General features: G+C 38.8%; 1 protein-coding gene across 8 annotated transcripts in view; it reads left to right on the forward strand.

Annotated features, from left to right (window-relative positions):
- The window catches only part of WDR47 (WD repeat domain 47), a 30,662-nt gene that overhangs the window by 5,224 nt on the left and 8,042 nt on the right, over positions 1-17,396 (forward strand). Inside the window, exons 1-10 of one of the 8 annotated variants that reach the window (XM_027671842.1) lie at positions 193-285; positions 5,520-5,686; positions 7,257-7,340; positions 7,871-7,955; positions 9,572-10,374; positions 12,822-12,948; positions 14,896-15,074; positions 15,185-15,442; positions 15,820-15,898; positions 17,090-17,247. In XM_027671842.1, coding sequence (XP_027527643.1) covers positions 5,529-5,686; positions 7,257-7,340; positions 7,871-7,955; positions 9,572-10,374; positions 12,822-12,948; positions 14,896-15,074; positions 15,185-15,442; positions 15,820-15,898; positions 17,090-17,247 — 1,931 coding nt within the window. In that variant the 5' untranslated portion in view covers positions 193-285; positions 5,520-5,528. Of the gene's footprint in view, positions 1-192; positions 286-325; positions 1,002-3,742; positions 4,918-5,519; positions 5,687-7,256; positions 7,341-7,870; positions 7,956-9,571; positions 10,375-12,821; positions 12,949-14,895; positions 15,075-15,184; positions 15,443-15,819; positions 15,899-17,089; positions 17,248-17,396 lie in introns of those variants that run through there. The other 7 variants (XM_027671845.1, XM_027671840.1, XM_027671843.1 and 4 more) reach the window with 7 other exon arrangements.

The following is a 17,396-nucleotide window of genomic DNA, read 5'->3' on the forward strand; positions in this document are numbered from 1 at the left end:
CGCCCCGGCTGCCGGCGCCGCCCGAGCGCCGCCGCCCCTTTGTTGTGCCCCGGGCCGGGCAGCGCGGCCGGAGCCCGGCGGGTGCGCCCTGTGCCCGGGCCGGCCTGCAGGAGCCGCGCCGGGGCCGTGCGGCCCTGCCCGCCCCGGTGCTGAGCTCACATTCCCGAAATGCTGATGCGGGCTCGGCGCGGCGCAGTTCGCCGGGGCGGCTGCTCCGAGCCCGGCGGAGCTGGATTTTGGGTGGAAACGTGCGTGAAGAGGAAGAACGTATTGGAGCAAGTGGGGGTATCACAGTCAAAATGCGTTCATTCCTAGTTTCTTGAAGTTGTTTGGGCTTTTTATTTTTTTTTCTGCCTTCTGTTTTCACTCTAACGTGAAGTATTGCATAATTTAATGTCACCTTTTTGTCATTCGCGGTGCGGAATGCGCTGGGTGAGGCGTGTGCGTGTGGGAACAGGGACTGATGGATGCCGAGGGCTCTGCGGTCACCTCCAGAGCGTGGTGAGACCAGGATTACCGGGTGGCTCTGGAGCAACAGCTGATCTAAGCAGGGTAACAAAATGGATTACGAGAGGGCAAGCCAGTGAAAAATCTGTGTGAGACAGGAAAGGCAGGTGTGGAAGAGGACACCGATTTGCTGTGTATTGGGGTAGGAAAGGTTTCAATTATGGAGTTCAGCTGTGTAAAGTTTGGCGAAGGTTTTCTGTGAAGGCTTAATATGCTCAATGCAGTTCATTTGAGATAACGAATTGTACGATCTTAGGGTGAAATGGGTGTCAGTGAGTGTGCTGACTGCTGTGGAAGTCAATTGTGATAACAAAATCTGGCCTGTAGTGTTGTTTGTTTGTTTTTTGTAAATTCCTTTGATATAGAGGAACTGGAAGATGATTGAGGGCACATCAGAAATGGAGCCAGTAGGGACTGACCGGGCCCCGAGTCCCCCGTGGGCTCTTTGTGGGCGGAACTCCGGAGTGGCCTCTGGGCAGGCACGAGAGTCATATGTAAGTGACCGTGGGATGGATTAAAAGGTGAAATAACTTAATGCAAAACAGCCAGCTTTTTAAATATGTATGACTTGCTCCCATTCGGGATTTCTGTGACATGGCTCACCAGGATGCTGAGGTGATGGGTAACGCATCGCAGCTGTCAGTGAAGTCAGAGAACCAAGGCTCCTAATTTGGCTTCACGTCTCACTTTAAATGTGTCACTGCTCTCACAGTATGACACTTAAAATTTGAACTATAATATTTTTTCTTGTATTTGAGAGTAGTTACAGATTTTATATTCCTTGCCCAGTTTTCCAAATGTATATTGCGTACTATTGGCAAGTGATCTGTTTCAATTAGTAAATAACACAGGAATAATGCTTATTGTAGAATTTCACTATTGACTTGTTCAGAATATTAAACTTTAAATTTCCATTATGTGAATGTATATGCATTTTAAATTTTTTCTAAGGAAGGTGACTTAAAGAGAAAAAGTATGTAATACTGGTTTAGATGCTTTTAGTTTAAAAACATTTTCCTGAAATAGTATATTTTAAGGTATAAGTGGATATAAATATGTTTCACATTTTTTTAAGAGTTGTTTTCTATGCTTATAATACCCTGAGAGGATTCTTGCTGTTGGCATGTTCTTAGAACATGCGTAAGAACAGAACAAGAGTGAAGCCTCTCTGGAGGATTTAGTGGTAGGTAGTTTTGTGTTCCAAAGAGCTTTTTTTGAAGGGTGTCTTGTCCATTGAAGCTACAGAGAAAAGATGTGCCAGGTTTGTGGGAAGAAGTTTTCTGTTTTTTTTGATGTAGGAAAACAAATTTAAATACAGAACTAGGTGGAGATAAGGGGGAGTGAACAGGAGAAAGAAGGAAGGAGGACAGGTGTGGAGAAGTACTGTTCTGCAAAGACTGGGTAGAATAAAAAGGTTGCAGCAGAAATATGGTTGGTAGAAGGCACCTGAAATATTAAGGTCTAATTCTCATTTGCTTTCGTTTATACCTCAAGCTAATGTTGTGCCTCAGTTGTCCTTGAGTATTAGTGCTTGAGCTGATCAGATTGTGACGTTATGTGCCATATGTGCTGGCAGAAAGCAATACAGTGTGATGGACCAAAGATGCAGCTTGAGCTCTAATCTTGAGTTTCCCTGCTGTTCTTTGCTTTTTAATTATTATTATTTTTATGTATACACATACAGATATACCACTGAATGTGAGAAAACCTGATAGATTTCATAGAGGGTGATGTGTAAGTCTATGTATATTTATGATTTCATGATAGTGTCAGAGAGCTGCTTATTACTTTAACAGCATAATAAGAGAAGTCTGAGCTCATCAGACTAAAAAACTTCAATTACGTGAAAATCTTCTCTAATGGGTTTACTGTTCTTTTCTAGCTGTTTGTGTTGCTCTGACAGCAAATGCACACTAAATATTTTCATAATACTGTTAATGTATGAGCTTACCAGTGTGCTTCAGCTCTTTTTCAGAAGTTCAGTGTCCAAACTAGGTTTGGGTATTGTATTACATTTTTCTTTACAGTAGCCAAAAGTGCTGTTACTAGTCTTGTATCAAATATGGAAGGTGCAATCGTTCTTTACCCTGATCTGTGTAAATGAAGTTAAGTGTTAGAATTGTCAAAGGCTTTATGTTCAGGACAAGCCTGTTATTTTAAAAATCTAAAGAGGAAAATGGAGGACAACTGCTTGCAGATGCTCAAGAGTACAAATACATTAACTAAAATCTAGCAAGTACTGAGTTTTATGCTCAGTATCAGTACAATATGTGAATGATTAATTTTAAGGCAAGCTTGAAGCTGTATAGGGTGGCTTCGTGTTTCAACTTGAGTCCCGTAGATCCAGTTGAAAAGAAAGCTGTACTTGGTGTTCCTTTCTTCAAAGGGAGTCTTAGTCTGATTTTCTGATGGGGAGTCTCAATATAGCTTTGCCTAAGTTTTACTTTGTCTTTTGACAAGGAGGTTAATTTAGTTTATGTAAAAACCACCAGTACCATAAAGCATAATAAAAGAGAAATGCAAATGCTGCAGGTGAGGTTGTGAATTAAGATGTCAATACTAAACTGATGGTTGAATTTGTGTGGTTTGTTGTTTTTTTTCCCCTTCAGTATATAAGTAGGGTTGAATTTTTCTCTGGGACCAAAAATCCATATCCAGTTGCCAAAGGGGGAAGTTGAAACAGTGCTAAAATATAAGGAGAAAAGCACCTTTCTACAAATGCTGGATTTGGATTTGTGGGTCTAGCTTTCTTTCCTGCAGCAAAGCTTTCTGCAAGCCAGACTTTAATTTTTCCCGTTGACTTTACTAGCTAAGAGTGTGCTCATGGTCTCTGGGTGTGTCTTTCATGAGACCCATCAAAATACTTGGTGATTGGAGTCTTCTGTGACTAAAATGAGAATTAGACCCAGCCATTTTAAGAAGTTAGGCCATTTCATCTGGCACAACTAGGTCTCTGTTGTTCCAAAATAAACTATGCTGCTATAATCAAATGCTTTGCTCTTCAAATGTTCTGGCAAAAATTTACATGGAAAAAAGTTGGCATACAACTGTGAGAAAGATTAAGAACTTGGGGGTTTGGATAATAATGCAAAAACCATGTTATTAATGCCTAAGTTTTTGTATCCTTTCAAGTTCACTAGCATTGGTTTATGGTGATCAGTGAGAAGTTTCACAGGAGTATGTCTCTTCCCCTCCTCTGGTAAATAATTCATTTCTTGTTAATACTCTGAGTGTTCTCTTTGGTTTATTCAAACTTATTCAGTTTCTCCGTGTCTTGTCCTAATATGAGATAGATAACTAGCTTATTAACTCCAGTTTTCTAAGGCTGAAATATCTGAAGTCTGTCTTGGGAGCTGCATTGCCCACAGCTGGTTATCTTTCAGCATCCTAGTTGCTAGATTTCTGCATAAGTGAATGAGTGCATGAGGGAATTGAGAAGTACTTTTATTTTCCCCTTTGAATTCTAAGGGGAAGAAGCTGGGAACTAAAACCTGTTGCTGTGGACATCTTGCTCTGTGTGGTCATCTCCCTTCATTTTTTGGATCACTGATGCACCGTTGTCTCTCCTTGTTCCTGGAGATACTGCCTCCTGCTGAGGGTTCATCACTGCTTTCCTCTGTGTTTTTTGGTGCACTCTCATAATCAGTTTAGGTTGGGTTAAGACTTTGCTACTGCCAGAAAGCAAAGTTCTGTTAGTTCCTTGTGTCCATGGAGTGAATAAGTGTTTAACTTGCCCCTGGCTCAGCACACAGCCCAGCTGGGGTTGCTGTGGGGTGGCTGGGGATGTGTGGGAATGTGTGGCTGAGTGCAGAGGTGACAAGAGACTGCCCTTTTCTGCAATAGTAACATGGAATTACACTGGAATCTTCCTGATGTGAAACCATACTCTTGTATACAGGAGTGCTGCTATGTGGTTGTTTGGTTTTGGTTTTGTTTTTTTTTTTAGAGCTCCTGATAAGGCAGTGCCCTGTGGCTTGGCTGTGTTATAGTGTTTCTCCCCACATTCCCAGATAGCTTACAGATCATCTTAGGAGGTACAACTGTAAAGTCTTTTTGAAGTTTGAAAAAGGAAGTTCAACAGCTTCTACTTTAAGTCAGACTTAAGCACTCAGGCAAGATTTAGCCAGAAGCAGAATTTAATTTAGGTTTCCTAACAGGAGTAGGAACTCTCATATCCTTTGAGGAATTATGTTGCAGAGGAGCTCAGACCTTGTACTTATGGGAGCTTTAAACAAGGTGACTGCCGGCTGCCAGGGCCCCAGCTGCATCTTCCTGCTTCTTCTTTGTGCTGGCTGGACAGCTCCTTAGACCCCTGAGCCCTGAGACTTTATGTGTGTTGGTGGAAAAGCTGAGGCAATGACAAAAGCGAGGAGTGCTGGGGAAGGGCCAGGAATGTGCAGCTGGAGGCAGGTGAGTGAAGGGGAGTTGGCAGCCTGCGGGCAGACTGTCTTAGGCCACCTTGGGTTTGCAGCTTTAGGTTCTTCATGAAGGGTATAGACAGAAATAGGCATCCTTTTGAAGGAAGAATGAAAGCCCCTGGCTTAATTGCCATATGCTACTTCAAAATTAAGGTAGGGAGAGAAGGCAATTTTACTGTGCTATGCCTTTTGCATCTGCTAGAATGTGAGATCTCTAGATAATGACACAGTAACTGACTCTTATGCTCTTTGAACTTCACTGTTTGCATTTCAGAAAGGAAAATTTTACATACTGCAGGCTTGGTAAGCACAATATTTTCACACTGCAAGAGGACTGATTTCTTGTTAGATTTGTTGATGTGGGCCCTGTATATGCATAGGACAGAAATCAAAAAGTTGCAGATGCAGTGTTAGGTTTTAATTATGACTTCATAGTCGACCTCTTAAAATCAATTAATTCATCTTATAATTTAATTTTTGTAACACTACTATATTCTGTTCTATAAAACTGTATTTTTGTTTTGTTAGTAGCCAACATTTGTTAATCAAGCATAAAGTAAGATACTGATCATAGCTAAAATTCTTTCCTTTTAGGCTGCCATCATGACGGCTGAAGAAACGGTGAACGTTAAAGAAGCTGAAATAATTAAGTTAATACTAGATTTTCTGAACTCAAGGAAACTTCACATCAGTATGTTGGCACTTGAGAAAGAGAGTGGGGTCATTAATGGCTTGTTTTCAGATGACATGCTCTTTCTAAGGTAGGACTTCTTTTTCTGGTGCTTAAATACTACATATATGAAAACAGAGCTGGACTGTGATTCAGTGGGCAACCCTGTGCCACTCAGTGGGAGATCTTAATTTATGCCCTCATCTTATGCTACTTCTTCCTGATCCCATTCTGTGGTCCAGCCCTGGAATGTGTTCCAGCTCTGAAGTTAGTGACACCCTTCTATGAGCCACTTGCAGTAAGTGACTGGGCATCATCAGCATACACTGAGCTAGATTTTTTTGGTTGCTTGTCCATTCATTTTAACTTGGTTATTTTTCTGGCACACCAATGAATTTAAGTGGGAAGGATTCTTAACAAGTGCCAGTGTTAGTGCAGGGTAAGCTAGGGAAAGACCATAAGCAGGAATAGTATGGGAAAGCAAGACCTGTTGGTATCTGTGATGTGTTATCAGTTTACCAGGTCATGTGGACCTCAATATGTGGTTTATTGACTACTAAAATATTTTTACAGTGTTCTAGTGCTAAGATCAGTGATGAGTGGTTTCCAAAGCTTTTCCCCAAAAATATTATCTGCATTTCAAAATAATACCTAGATTTATCTTAAGTTTACCAACATGAAAGGAGTATCTTTTATCATCAAGGCATGAGAGTTGGTGCAATTTACCATTCAGGATATTGCCCTCAATGTTTTAAAAAATAATCAGCGTAGATGCACACTAGTTTTCAGCATTGCTGTCTTGTATTTCATGCCAAAGGTACATAGTAATGTTGTTGAAGCATGAGAATATAATCTACCCAGCTGTTCTTAAAACATGTAAAAAATACATTTTATCACTGAGCAAAACTTCTTACCTGGTTTCCCTTTTCATTAAAATTATGGATATTGGACTAAAATGAAATGAAGGAAGAATTACAGAAAGATGGAAGTTACTAATCCAGTTTGTTTGTTAATTCTTAGCTCAGTTGGAGTAACTCATCCCTTCCTTGTAGGTCTGGGCCTTTTATAGAGAGTTCTGTATGTGTTATGAGGGCATGAATTGAACTGATCTACCTGTTCAGTCCAGCCCACTGATCTTGGAGTTGGAGCTCTTGTGCTGGTATCGTTCCTGCCAAACTGTTCCTCTCACATTATTAATACAGGAGCTCTGTGTTTACCCATCCCCTTTATAAAATAGGCCCAGCAGTATTTATACAATTAAAATTGACCAATTTTTCAGTTCTCTTCCATTCTTTGAGATGTATTCATTGAAATAATATCTTTATTTAAAGTCTTCAAGTAAGATTATTTTTTTTTAAATAAGAATTACAGGTAAAGCAGGAGACAGAGGACCATTTTGTGCTTTTTGATGTGCCTTTGAAAGTAATTCATATTTGTCCTTCTAGTATGCAGTTATTTTTACAAAATATTGAGAAAACATTTTGCTCTTGCAGTTAGTCACATCAGACAGTCCTCTTGGCATCTGTGCAAAGCTCTGTCTTTTCAAAGCAGGTTGATCACTTGTGTATTTAAATTATTGTTTTGTATTTAAGTGGACTTCTTACTTGAAAAAGGTTGTTCTTGTCTAGTGTAATTCAAAGAATGATCCTTTCTTTTACTAGGCAATTGATTCTTGATGGTCAGTGGGATGAGGTTCTTCAATTCATTCAGCCTCTTGAATGTATGGAAAAATTCGACAAGAAAAGGTAAAATAGAATGTATGTCAGAGTTCAATTTTTTGAGTTGTGGAAAATATGTGAATTTCTAACTATTGTCTATGAAAACAGTAGTTGTAAATTTGTCACTTTAGTTTTGGGGTTTTTCTTCCTAACCTGTATATTCTTCACAAAGTGTATGCATGCATTTTTAAACTTGTACATAAAATCCACACACAGGATCTGCAATGAGGTGTCATTGGCCATACGCTTTAGAAATATGGTGCGTGTTGTACTATCTTCTAATAGATGGCTGTTTAAGAAATAAGTACTTTTGCTGTACTTTTCATACTAGCCTTCTGATATTTTCAATTGAACACTTCTGAAAGCAGTAATGGAAAAATACATTTCCTGTTTAAAAAAACAATGTTGTGGTTACCAATTTGTTAAAGTTTGAGATCAGAGTTCCTTGTCATGGCAGTTTCTATGCCTAATTCAAAAATTTGCTATGAAATACCCTGCATGTCTCTAAAGTTTACCTACTAGAGCAAGATGTATAGTATTTACCTTCTCACCTGCAGATTTCGATACATTATAATGAAGCAGAAGTTCTTGGAAGCCTTATGTGTAAACAATGCGATGTCAGCAGAAGATGAGCCTCAGCATGTAAGAATTGTCTCTGGTTTGGGAAGTTTTTTTGTTGTCAGGAGGTCTCTTGAGAGATTCTGATTAAAGGCAGCATTAAGTGCACAAATTTTAGGTATTACTAAATGATTTCATAAGCACTGGAAAAAATAATTGGTGTCCTTTGGAAATTAATGTGGCTCCCAGGTCTCAAATAGAATTCTATATAAAAGGGTTGTTTGAAACTTTGCAGCATGGATCAGTGACCATATGCTGTGTTTGTGGTCCTGATCTCAGATTTACTTTAGGCCATTATGCTGAAGTACAAGGCTTTTTCCTTTTTTTTTTTTTTTCTTCCCCTCCCCCCATTATTCTGGAGCAAGCCTCAGAATTGCAGAAATTTATTTTCATAATGTGGGCCAGGTAAAGGATTCCAATTTGAATGAATCTTAAATTTAATTTCTGTTGCTTTTGGAGAGAAAGGTCAGAGTTGGCTTGTTTGGATTTTTTTTTTTTTGAGGGAACAGATGTATTCACAAAGGACTCTTTCAGTTAAATGTGCAAACAGCAGGAGTTGTGGACTTAGGTTTTTGATATGGAAAGAGGCATTAACTCAAGCTGGCAAAGAAGGTTTGCAGATTGTGAACTTAGTTATAGTTTTTCATTTATTTTGAGGATACAGCAATACCAAATTTCTAACAGTAAAATGTTATGAAATTAAAAATGAAGAATGCCAGTAGCTCTAAGGTAATCGATTTTGTTTTCCAAACAGAATTGATTTTAATTCTCTGTCCCATTACATGTACATTGTGCTGCAGGGTTTTCTCTTGACAGTGTAGAGAAAGTTAAAAGTCCATCTTCATAGTTGTAAATGGAAGCTGTCTATTCCTTTAATCACTCAATCTGTATACTGTTACCAGACAGGAGTAGATGAGAAAAAAACATACTAATGTTCCTTATTTTGTTACCAAATGGGTTGGCATGTTGTGGATGAAAGGCTGCTGTATTGAAGTATCTAGGTAACATGGATAAGTGAGGAGTTTTATCTTTTTTTAACATCTTTGCAACTAAAAGTGCCAAGTTTTGTGTATGTAACGTGGTTCTTGACTATTAACAGGCTTTGTAATAAAGCCCTTTATTCATTTGGAGGTCTTATCTTCTGAGAACTCTCTGAATGTTTTTAACATTTTTGATTGAGGAGCACAATCTCAGTATAAAAGCTGACTCAAAGTTGCTAATCCCTGGAAACTAGGGCAGTCTATAAGCCTTTTATAATGTATGCCAATAGCTTCTCACAAAAAAAAGAAAAGGGGAAAATAAGTCAGCTGGCTTTGAGAATGGAAGTAACCTGTGCTACAATAGAATTGTAGCTGTTCAGCTACAGATTTAAAATTTAATCCTATCAAACTTGCAGTGACATGAAAACATTCCATAAATCTCTAGGAAGTGGGACTGGATGGGGTTTTTTAGGAAGTCAAAGTGTCTAGGAATTTGCATCAGCAATTTCAGGCACTATATTGTATGACTTTTTAATTAAAATATAACCGGTAACAGTAATAAATTAATGAGAGCAGGGAAACTCTGCTACTGCCTGTTCAGCTGTTTTATTGTGGAAACACGTCCTACGAAGGGCTCCATTGACGTTCATGTTTCTGTAGCTGGAGTTCACAATGCGAGAGGCAGTGCAGTGCCTGCACGCGCTGGAGGAATATTGTCCCTCTAAGGAAGACTACAGCAAACTCTGCCTGCTGCTGACACTGCCCCGCCTGACCAACCACGCCGAGTTCAAGGACTGGAATCCCAGCACTGCTCGGGTGCACTGCTTTGAGGAAGCCTGTGTCATGGTGGCAGAGTTCATCCCAGCCGACAGGAAGCTGAGCGAGGCTGGCTTCAAAGCAAGTAACAACCGCTTGTTCCAGCTGGTCATGAAGGGATTGCTCTATGAATGTTGTGTGGAATTCTGTCAGAGTAAAGCAACAGGAGAAGAAATCACAGAAAGTGAAGTATTGCTGGGTATTGATCTCTTGTGTGGCAATGGGTGTGATGACTTGGACCTTAGCTTATTGTCGTGGCTGCAGAACCTGCCAGCTACTGTGTTTTCTTGTGCTTTTGAACAAAAGATGCTTAATATTCATGTTGATAAACTCCTCAAGCCTACAAAAGCTGCGTATGCTGATCTTTTGACACCTCTCATCAGCAAACTTTCTCCTTACCCATCGTCCCCAATGAGAAGGCCTCAGTCAGCAGACGCTTACATGACCCGCTCCTTAAACCCTGCCTTAGATGGGCTGTCCTGTGGATTAACAAACCACGATAAGCGGGTCACAGACCTCGGGACCAAAACTTCTCCAATGTCGCACTCCTTTGCTAATTTCCATTACCCAGGAGTACAGAATCTCAGCAGGAGCCTCATGCTTGAGAATACTGAGTGTCACAGCATTTTTGAAGAGTCACCTGAGCGGTAAGTGCAACTAGAGCTCTGTTTTTTTCCTCGGCTTATGTTGTTGGTATTACTGTGTTCTTACTGGCACTGTAACTCTGAACGTAATTGTAACATTGAAATATAATCTGGTTGTTTGATTTCTTTTGTCAGTAAAACTCTGTGTAAGGTAGTTTCTTCCTTCTGCTTTTATGATTCAAGTAGATTTTCATGTTTGGTTTTGGACCATATAGATTCAATCTGGGCTTTCCTAAAGTTGAAATCCTAGCGCGGAGCACCAGTATGCTCTGAGTACATAATAGAGTCTAGCTAAGAGTTATGTTCAGTATCACTGAATTCTTTCATTCCACATAAATAAACGGAGACAGTGGAATAGCTGTAACTCCCGTCTTCTTTCTCCGTTCTGTCCTCAAGTCTCTGTAAATTTTAGTCCTGACATCCTAAATGATTACCTATACTTGCAAAACTTGCATATCCCAATGAAGTTAGTGGAAATGACAATATGCTGTCATTGTAGCATTCCTGTAACACTTAAAATGTTACAGTAGTATTTCAGCTTAAATATTTACTTAATATTTTCTAAACCAAATCTGAGTCAGTCAACTGAATGTATGATGTTTTTTGTATTGGACTTAGAGATAGTTGGGTTATGCTATTAATAAGTTCTTGATTGCAGTGTAGATTGCAAAACTGTCTTCTTTAAGAATGGCATCAAAGTTTTGTGCTTTTTTACCTTCTGAGAGAAATGTCCTGGTAATTAGGAGATGTGGTACTTGTCAGTTGAAGGTTTATCATCATGTTTTTGCCTGGCCTTTATTTTGATCAGCTGTTCTGTCCCTTCCTAAATGTAATATCTATGCTTCTCTAAAAGCAGCTGCCAGGTTTTTTGGCTCCAGAGGACCAGATGGGTAGCTAGCCCTGCATGTGGGTGCAGTGGCCAGCAGGAGACATTTTCAGAGCTGGGGTGGTCAGTCCTGACTGCAGCTGGTGTCTGTTAGTTTTGCCTTGCAGCAGTATTCTGTATATTGTGTCATGGTAAAGAGCAGCTGTAATTAAACTCAGTAAAAAGGAAACAAACACTATCAAACTGATGTCAGTTCACCAATGATGATGGAAATACTTACAGTAATGTATGTGTTAATATTTATCTTAATGCTTATCTTGAAAGGACATCTATTGTTTGATTAAAATCTTTGGTTTTACCAGCCTCTTCACAAATGGAGTTTTTGTGGATAGTTATTATGGAAGTATCCCCGGTGTTACATTTTTACAAAGTGTACCTCCTGATTATACTAATGAATTGTGAATCCTCTAATTTAACTGATCCGTGTAAAACCTTAACATTTGTGTGTTTAGACCAGGGTTCGATGTTAAAACTGATTCTTGAAAGGTTTTTGCTTCCCTTTTCAGTATTAGAGTACTAGAATAATTCCTCACAAATAGTGTTATGTTGTGGGCTAAATAAGGTGGTAAATTGCTGCAGTTCTTCTTTATGTAGGCCTGACATGATGTTAAATTAAGTTTATAGTTTTTAACATGTTTTTTTCATTAATATTAGATCCCTTGAAGGTAAGACTTAGGTTATAGCACCAGACCCATAGTTTTCAAGAAGGCATTACATTTTTCAGAACAAAATTCAACTTCAGATCAAGTGTGCAACTTAAATGGCAGTATTTGCAAGGGTGGGAGCTGAGCTTTATTTAAATATGGCCTTTGCTTCCTCTTGCACATGACAGAAATATGGTATTTCTCTTACAAGTTGTGTTCATCAAGCAATCATATTTTAGTCAGCTGAGCTACTTTTGTTATTGTACAGAGGTACCCAAAAAGTTTTAAAATAACTTTATTAAGAACTTTGTTCCAAGTCACCGACTGTGTGAGTTCTGCACGTCTACTGATGGCCCAGCCATTTTGGAAAGAGTACCATGCAGAAATAGTTAAAATACAAAAATAATAAAACTGATGCAAACAGTTTTCTGTCTTGCACTTTCAGGAATGTTCAAGCTGATGGTTGTTAAACATAGTTTAAGTTTAGATTCCTAGTGGTAATTAAAGTGATTATCTTAGGGAATATCTTTAGTCACATAGTATATGAGATATATTTTATGCACATAACTGCTTTGAAAATGGGAGATCTTGAATAACTTGTTAGTTAAAAGGTATGTAATTTGAGTGTAGGGATAGAAAATAGGGAGTTTGCATATGTCATGGTGGTAAGGCTTTTTGGAAAATGCAGGGGAAAAAAGCACAATGGCTGTGCTTTTTTGTTTGTTAGGAGTTTCATTTTTAGTGTAACCCCTTGCAAGTGGCATTTTCTTCCCAAGCAATATCTTCAGTTATATGTGACTTAAATAGTTTGCACACTTGTGTCATCATATTTTACTCTAGAATGTTATCTTTCTCTACTTGAGTTTTCTACTCCTAATTTTTCTCAGTTAAGCTTCTCTTCTTTTCCATGTTGCTGCGAGAAGTGATACTCCTGTGGAGCAACAGCGTCCCATCGGCAGTGAGGCTTTGTGCCAAGGTTCAGTTCCAGAAAATGAACCACTCAATGCAGCACAGAGTCAGGGATCAGCCAAACAAGAAAAAAATGAGGTAGTGGATGTTTGTTTAAAAATAATGAGGCCCTTTGAGCTGTGTTCTGATCACTTCATAATGATTTGCCTTTGTGTGGAGAACTTCATGCATGACAATGGGTTGCTTTGAATCTTTGTTTTTACTATAGTAAAAATACCATATTGCAGCTTGTATAAGAAACTACTCCTTTTTTTTTTCCCCGTTGTATAGAGTTGTGCTGTTGTTTGAGTTTGTAATGCAGCTGATGAGTGTGCCTTGTCACATCAGCAGTGCAGCTAAACTTTGCTCCCATTAAGGTCTTTGAGTCGCTTCTCTGCTGCAACAGTATTTTGTATGCACCTTGGGAGGGAAGAGCAGATGCAGAATTTATAGGAGAGAATGAGGACAGGAGATGCTGTGGTGAAGATGTTGGCCAGGCTATTATACACAAGTAGAAAAGAATGTAGTACCCAGTCCAATTTCACCTTGTTTTGTTTCCCACATCATAGCGGGAAGAAATTGTAAGAATTAATTTCTGTGTAAGAAATTAAGGGGTTTTTTTCATAGCTTTATTTTTGCAGTGTTCCTGTAGAGACTGATTTAGAAGCCAGAGTTTATTGATTAGAGCTTCTGGGCAACATATTTTAGATTTGCATGTTAGTTTGGGTAATAATGGCACGGAATCCAAAAGATCAAAGGATTGAATCCAATTGTAACAAACAAGTATCAGTCATGGAAAGAAATATAGACAAGAATGTACCTGTTGCCTAGAAGGATTATAACCCAGTGACAGAGAAACAGTTCACAAATTTCAAATACAGGGAATAAATGCTTTCTAGACATCCAGTGATTCCTTTGAAGTTTCTAAACTGCAAGTATTCACCATGGAAAACCTAAGGTTATAAATACTTTGCAAATACAACAACACTAGAAAATCCATTACAAATCAGAAAATTATTGTGTCAGAGAACAAAAAATCATAATGCAAGTATTGTTAATTAGAGGAAATGCAAAAGCTCATAGTTAAAAGGACAGATCATGCATGAATTGTCTGAACTAATGCAGAGTTATCAGGATGTTCTTATACAACCTAAATTCATAGATGACAAAGGTGTTGCTTTTGAAAACAAAAAAAGCAACCAAGGTTTTTTCTTTCTTTTACTATTTTGTTTCCTACTAGTTTTCTAAATATGCAGTTAAGGGTTGGTTTTTTTTTTTTAGAAAATGTAGGGCAGTTCTGTGTGGATAATCTGGCCTTGGACTGAAGTGCTTTTGGTTTTCTGTTTGTCTGTTTTTATCTTGTCCTCAGCTGTTGGCATTTGGAACTAGTGACACAGAAAGTGAGGATTGGGGAATGCAGGAGGCAGCAAGTCCTGGGCAGCTGGCAGTGTGGGGAGCTGAAGACAGAATGTAAAGGAGAAGGGACCATGAGAAAGCAAGTTCAGATGTTTGTGTTTGGCCCAGAAAGTACAGAATTTTTAAGTTAGGACAGAGCACCAATTTCAAATGTAAGATGTAATGCTTGGATAGACCACTTAAGAATTGGCTGCTGGGAGAGGGAGATTGGCTCCACAGACTGATGGCAGGGAGGTGTCAACATGGCAGAAAATATTAAATTTGTAGTGAAAGTGTGGCTTGGAATTTGCAATGTCGCTTACGTTGTTTTCTGATTTTTATTTTCAGTTTTAAATCATTTATTTGTTTTCATCTTAAGTAATACTTTGGAAGTTTTGTAGGAAAGAGCAGTCTCCTTCAGAATTATGGCAGAACTGCTTCAACAGTGAATAGCATGGGCTGGCAGTGGTTGCTTTTTTTAATATGTAAATTGTGTCTGGTTTTAAGGAAGAATTAAATCGTTACTCCTCAGAGGAGAATCTCCCGGCCTTTTGATGCCTGTGTTGAAATAATGAATCAGAAAGTAAATATTTAGGTTAAACACCAAAATTAACTATTTAATTTTCATCGGTGATTCTCATTTCTTTTTAGCTTCGTGATTCAACAGAGCAGTTTCAGGAATATTACAGACAAAGACTACGTTACCAGCAGCACTTAGAACAGAAGGAACAACAACGACAGTTGTACCAGCAAATGTTGTTGGAAGGAGGAGTGAATCAAGAAGATGGAGCTGACCAGCAACAGAATCTTACTGAACAGTTTCTTAACAGGTTGGGGGCGTTTGTTGATTCTCCTTCTACCCACCTGTATCTCTTCTTAAGTTCTCATAATAACCTGGTTTGATGGTCTTTTTTTTTTTTCTCTTGTCATTTGTTACTAGATCTATCCAGAAACTAGGAGAATTAAATATGGGTATGGACAGTCTTGGAAATGATGTACAAGCACTTAGCCAGCAATGTAATGGGAGCAAAGGGAATGCATCTACCAATCCAGCAAGTAACTTCACATCACCACCCTCAGATGGCAGTCAGAGGATAGCAACTGAGAGCCCAAATGTTAATACAAGCACTCCTCGAAAGTGTGGATCAACCAATCAGATCCCCTTTCCTGAACAGTCACCTGTACAGGGGAACCAAAGGTAAGTTATTTGAGAGCAGGGCAGAATGGGAACTGAACTTCTTCTGTTAACTAATGGTAGTGCTGAAAGAAACAGTAATTTTTCCACCTCTGTGTGTGTGTTTATGTGTATACATATATACCTATGTATGTTATGGAATGAAAAATTTCTAACTTGCATTCACTTGTTCAGTGCTTGGAGTTGCTGCACAAAGAGCAGCCCCTTGTAAAATAATATTTTAATGGTGATGAATCAGACACACTTGTCCTCAGATTAGTCAGTTCTGAGAATGATTGATTCGGACTGTAACTTTAGTCCAAAAAATCCATACAAATAAATCTGTCTTTGCTCTTGTTTTTTTGTCTTGTTATGAATTTAAACTCTTCACCAAATCAAAGCAGTGTATCAGAACATGCTGTCACTCAGCCACAGCTGGAAGACGCTTTGGGGAATTTAGCTAGGACAAGAGGTGATGAGGTGAGTTTTCTTGTCATTTACAACTTGTGTTATCAAAAGATTTGGTATTTAATCCTGAGTATGTGACAGATATTTAGAAGGAATTTTCATTAATGCAGTACCTGCAGAATCAGAGAAACATTTAGATTGGAAGGAACATCTGGAGACTGAATCCAAACCCACTGCTCAAAAGAGGGTCAATGAGAGCAGGTTGCTTGGGTCTTGAGTCTCTCTAAGGATGGAGGATGTTCCACAACCTTTGTGGACTACCTCATCCCATGTCTGATCACCCTCATACTGCTTTTAAACCAAAAAAAATGTTCAAGTGGAATTTGCTATATATTATTTTTGTCCGTTGCCTCTTGTCCTTTCACTGGGTCCTGCTGGGAAGAGTCTTGCTCCATCTTCTTAACTTCTCCTGTCACATATTTATATACGCTGGTGAGATGTACACATTCACACCCTGAAAAACCCTTTTGACCTCAAGGCCAAACAGTACCAGCTCTCTCAGCTTCTCCTTGTACAACAGAAGTTCCAGTGGGATGTCTTTTACAACCATTGTTTTGTATTTTCCAGGTTGAAACTTTGATTGTTAGACTCCACTCAGTCCATGGTTTGAAAAGCCAGGGAAATAGCAGGGAAATAACTGCAATAAGTACATTCAAAAGTTTCTGCATCAGATGCATAAAAATCATAATCTTAGAAAGGTGGTGATGAAGTCACCAGGAGATGATGTAATAAAACTTAGCATAATTTAATGATAACTATGTTATATACGGGGTGAAAATCTGATTCTGTTTAGTATTATATTTGTTTTAGAAACTGTGTTTATGACTTGGACAGTTTTCAGTAAAAATGCAGCTTTGTTCCCCTTGCAAGTTTCACACATGAAATGTGTTTACACAAAAATAAACTGTAGTATAGTGCATCTGAAATGGGCTGTTTAGAAGAACAAAAAATGCATGGAAGTCTGGAGGGGGAATGAGAAATGTTAATGTTAGCTGTAAAAGTGAGTTGAAGAAAAGAACTTGTTCTAGTATGCAATTCTTGGGCCTGGAGTAGACATTGTTTTACAAATCTGCACTTTGAATAGTTCAGCCTGGTGTGATGCTACTTGTTAATACTTTGGTTCTCCACAAAACAGTCACATCCACTTGTAAATGTCCAGTTTTACACTGAAGACCCTAATTTGACTGTTACCCTTCTACACAGGATGACAAATCAAAAAAGCAATTCATTTGCATTAATACTCTAGAAGACACACAGGCTGTCAGAGCTGTAGCCTTTCATCCCAGTGGGAGTTTATATGCTGTTGGCTCCAACTCTAAAACTTTGAGGGTTTGTGCCTATCCAGAAGTAATTGACCCAAGGTAAGAAAGCTTGTGTAATCATTTCTGTATCATAGCCCTTCTTTCTCCTCATACCTGTACTTTTCATACCTTTATTTTATTGTCATAAATAGAGCAGTGCTCTCCTTGGAAACCTGAACTGCCAAACCAGATTAGATGATCTGCTGAAG

Source organism: Neopelma chrysocephalum, unplaced genomic scaffold (genome assembly GCF_003984885.1).
Source record: "Neopelma chrysocephalum unplaced genomic scaffold, ASM398488v2 Primary Assembly neopelma1_97222, whole genome shotgun sequence".
NCBI lineage: Eukaryota > Metazoa > Chordata > Aves > Passeriformes > Pipridae > Neopelma > Neopelma chrysocephalum.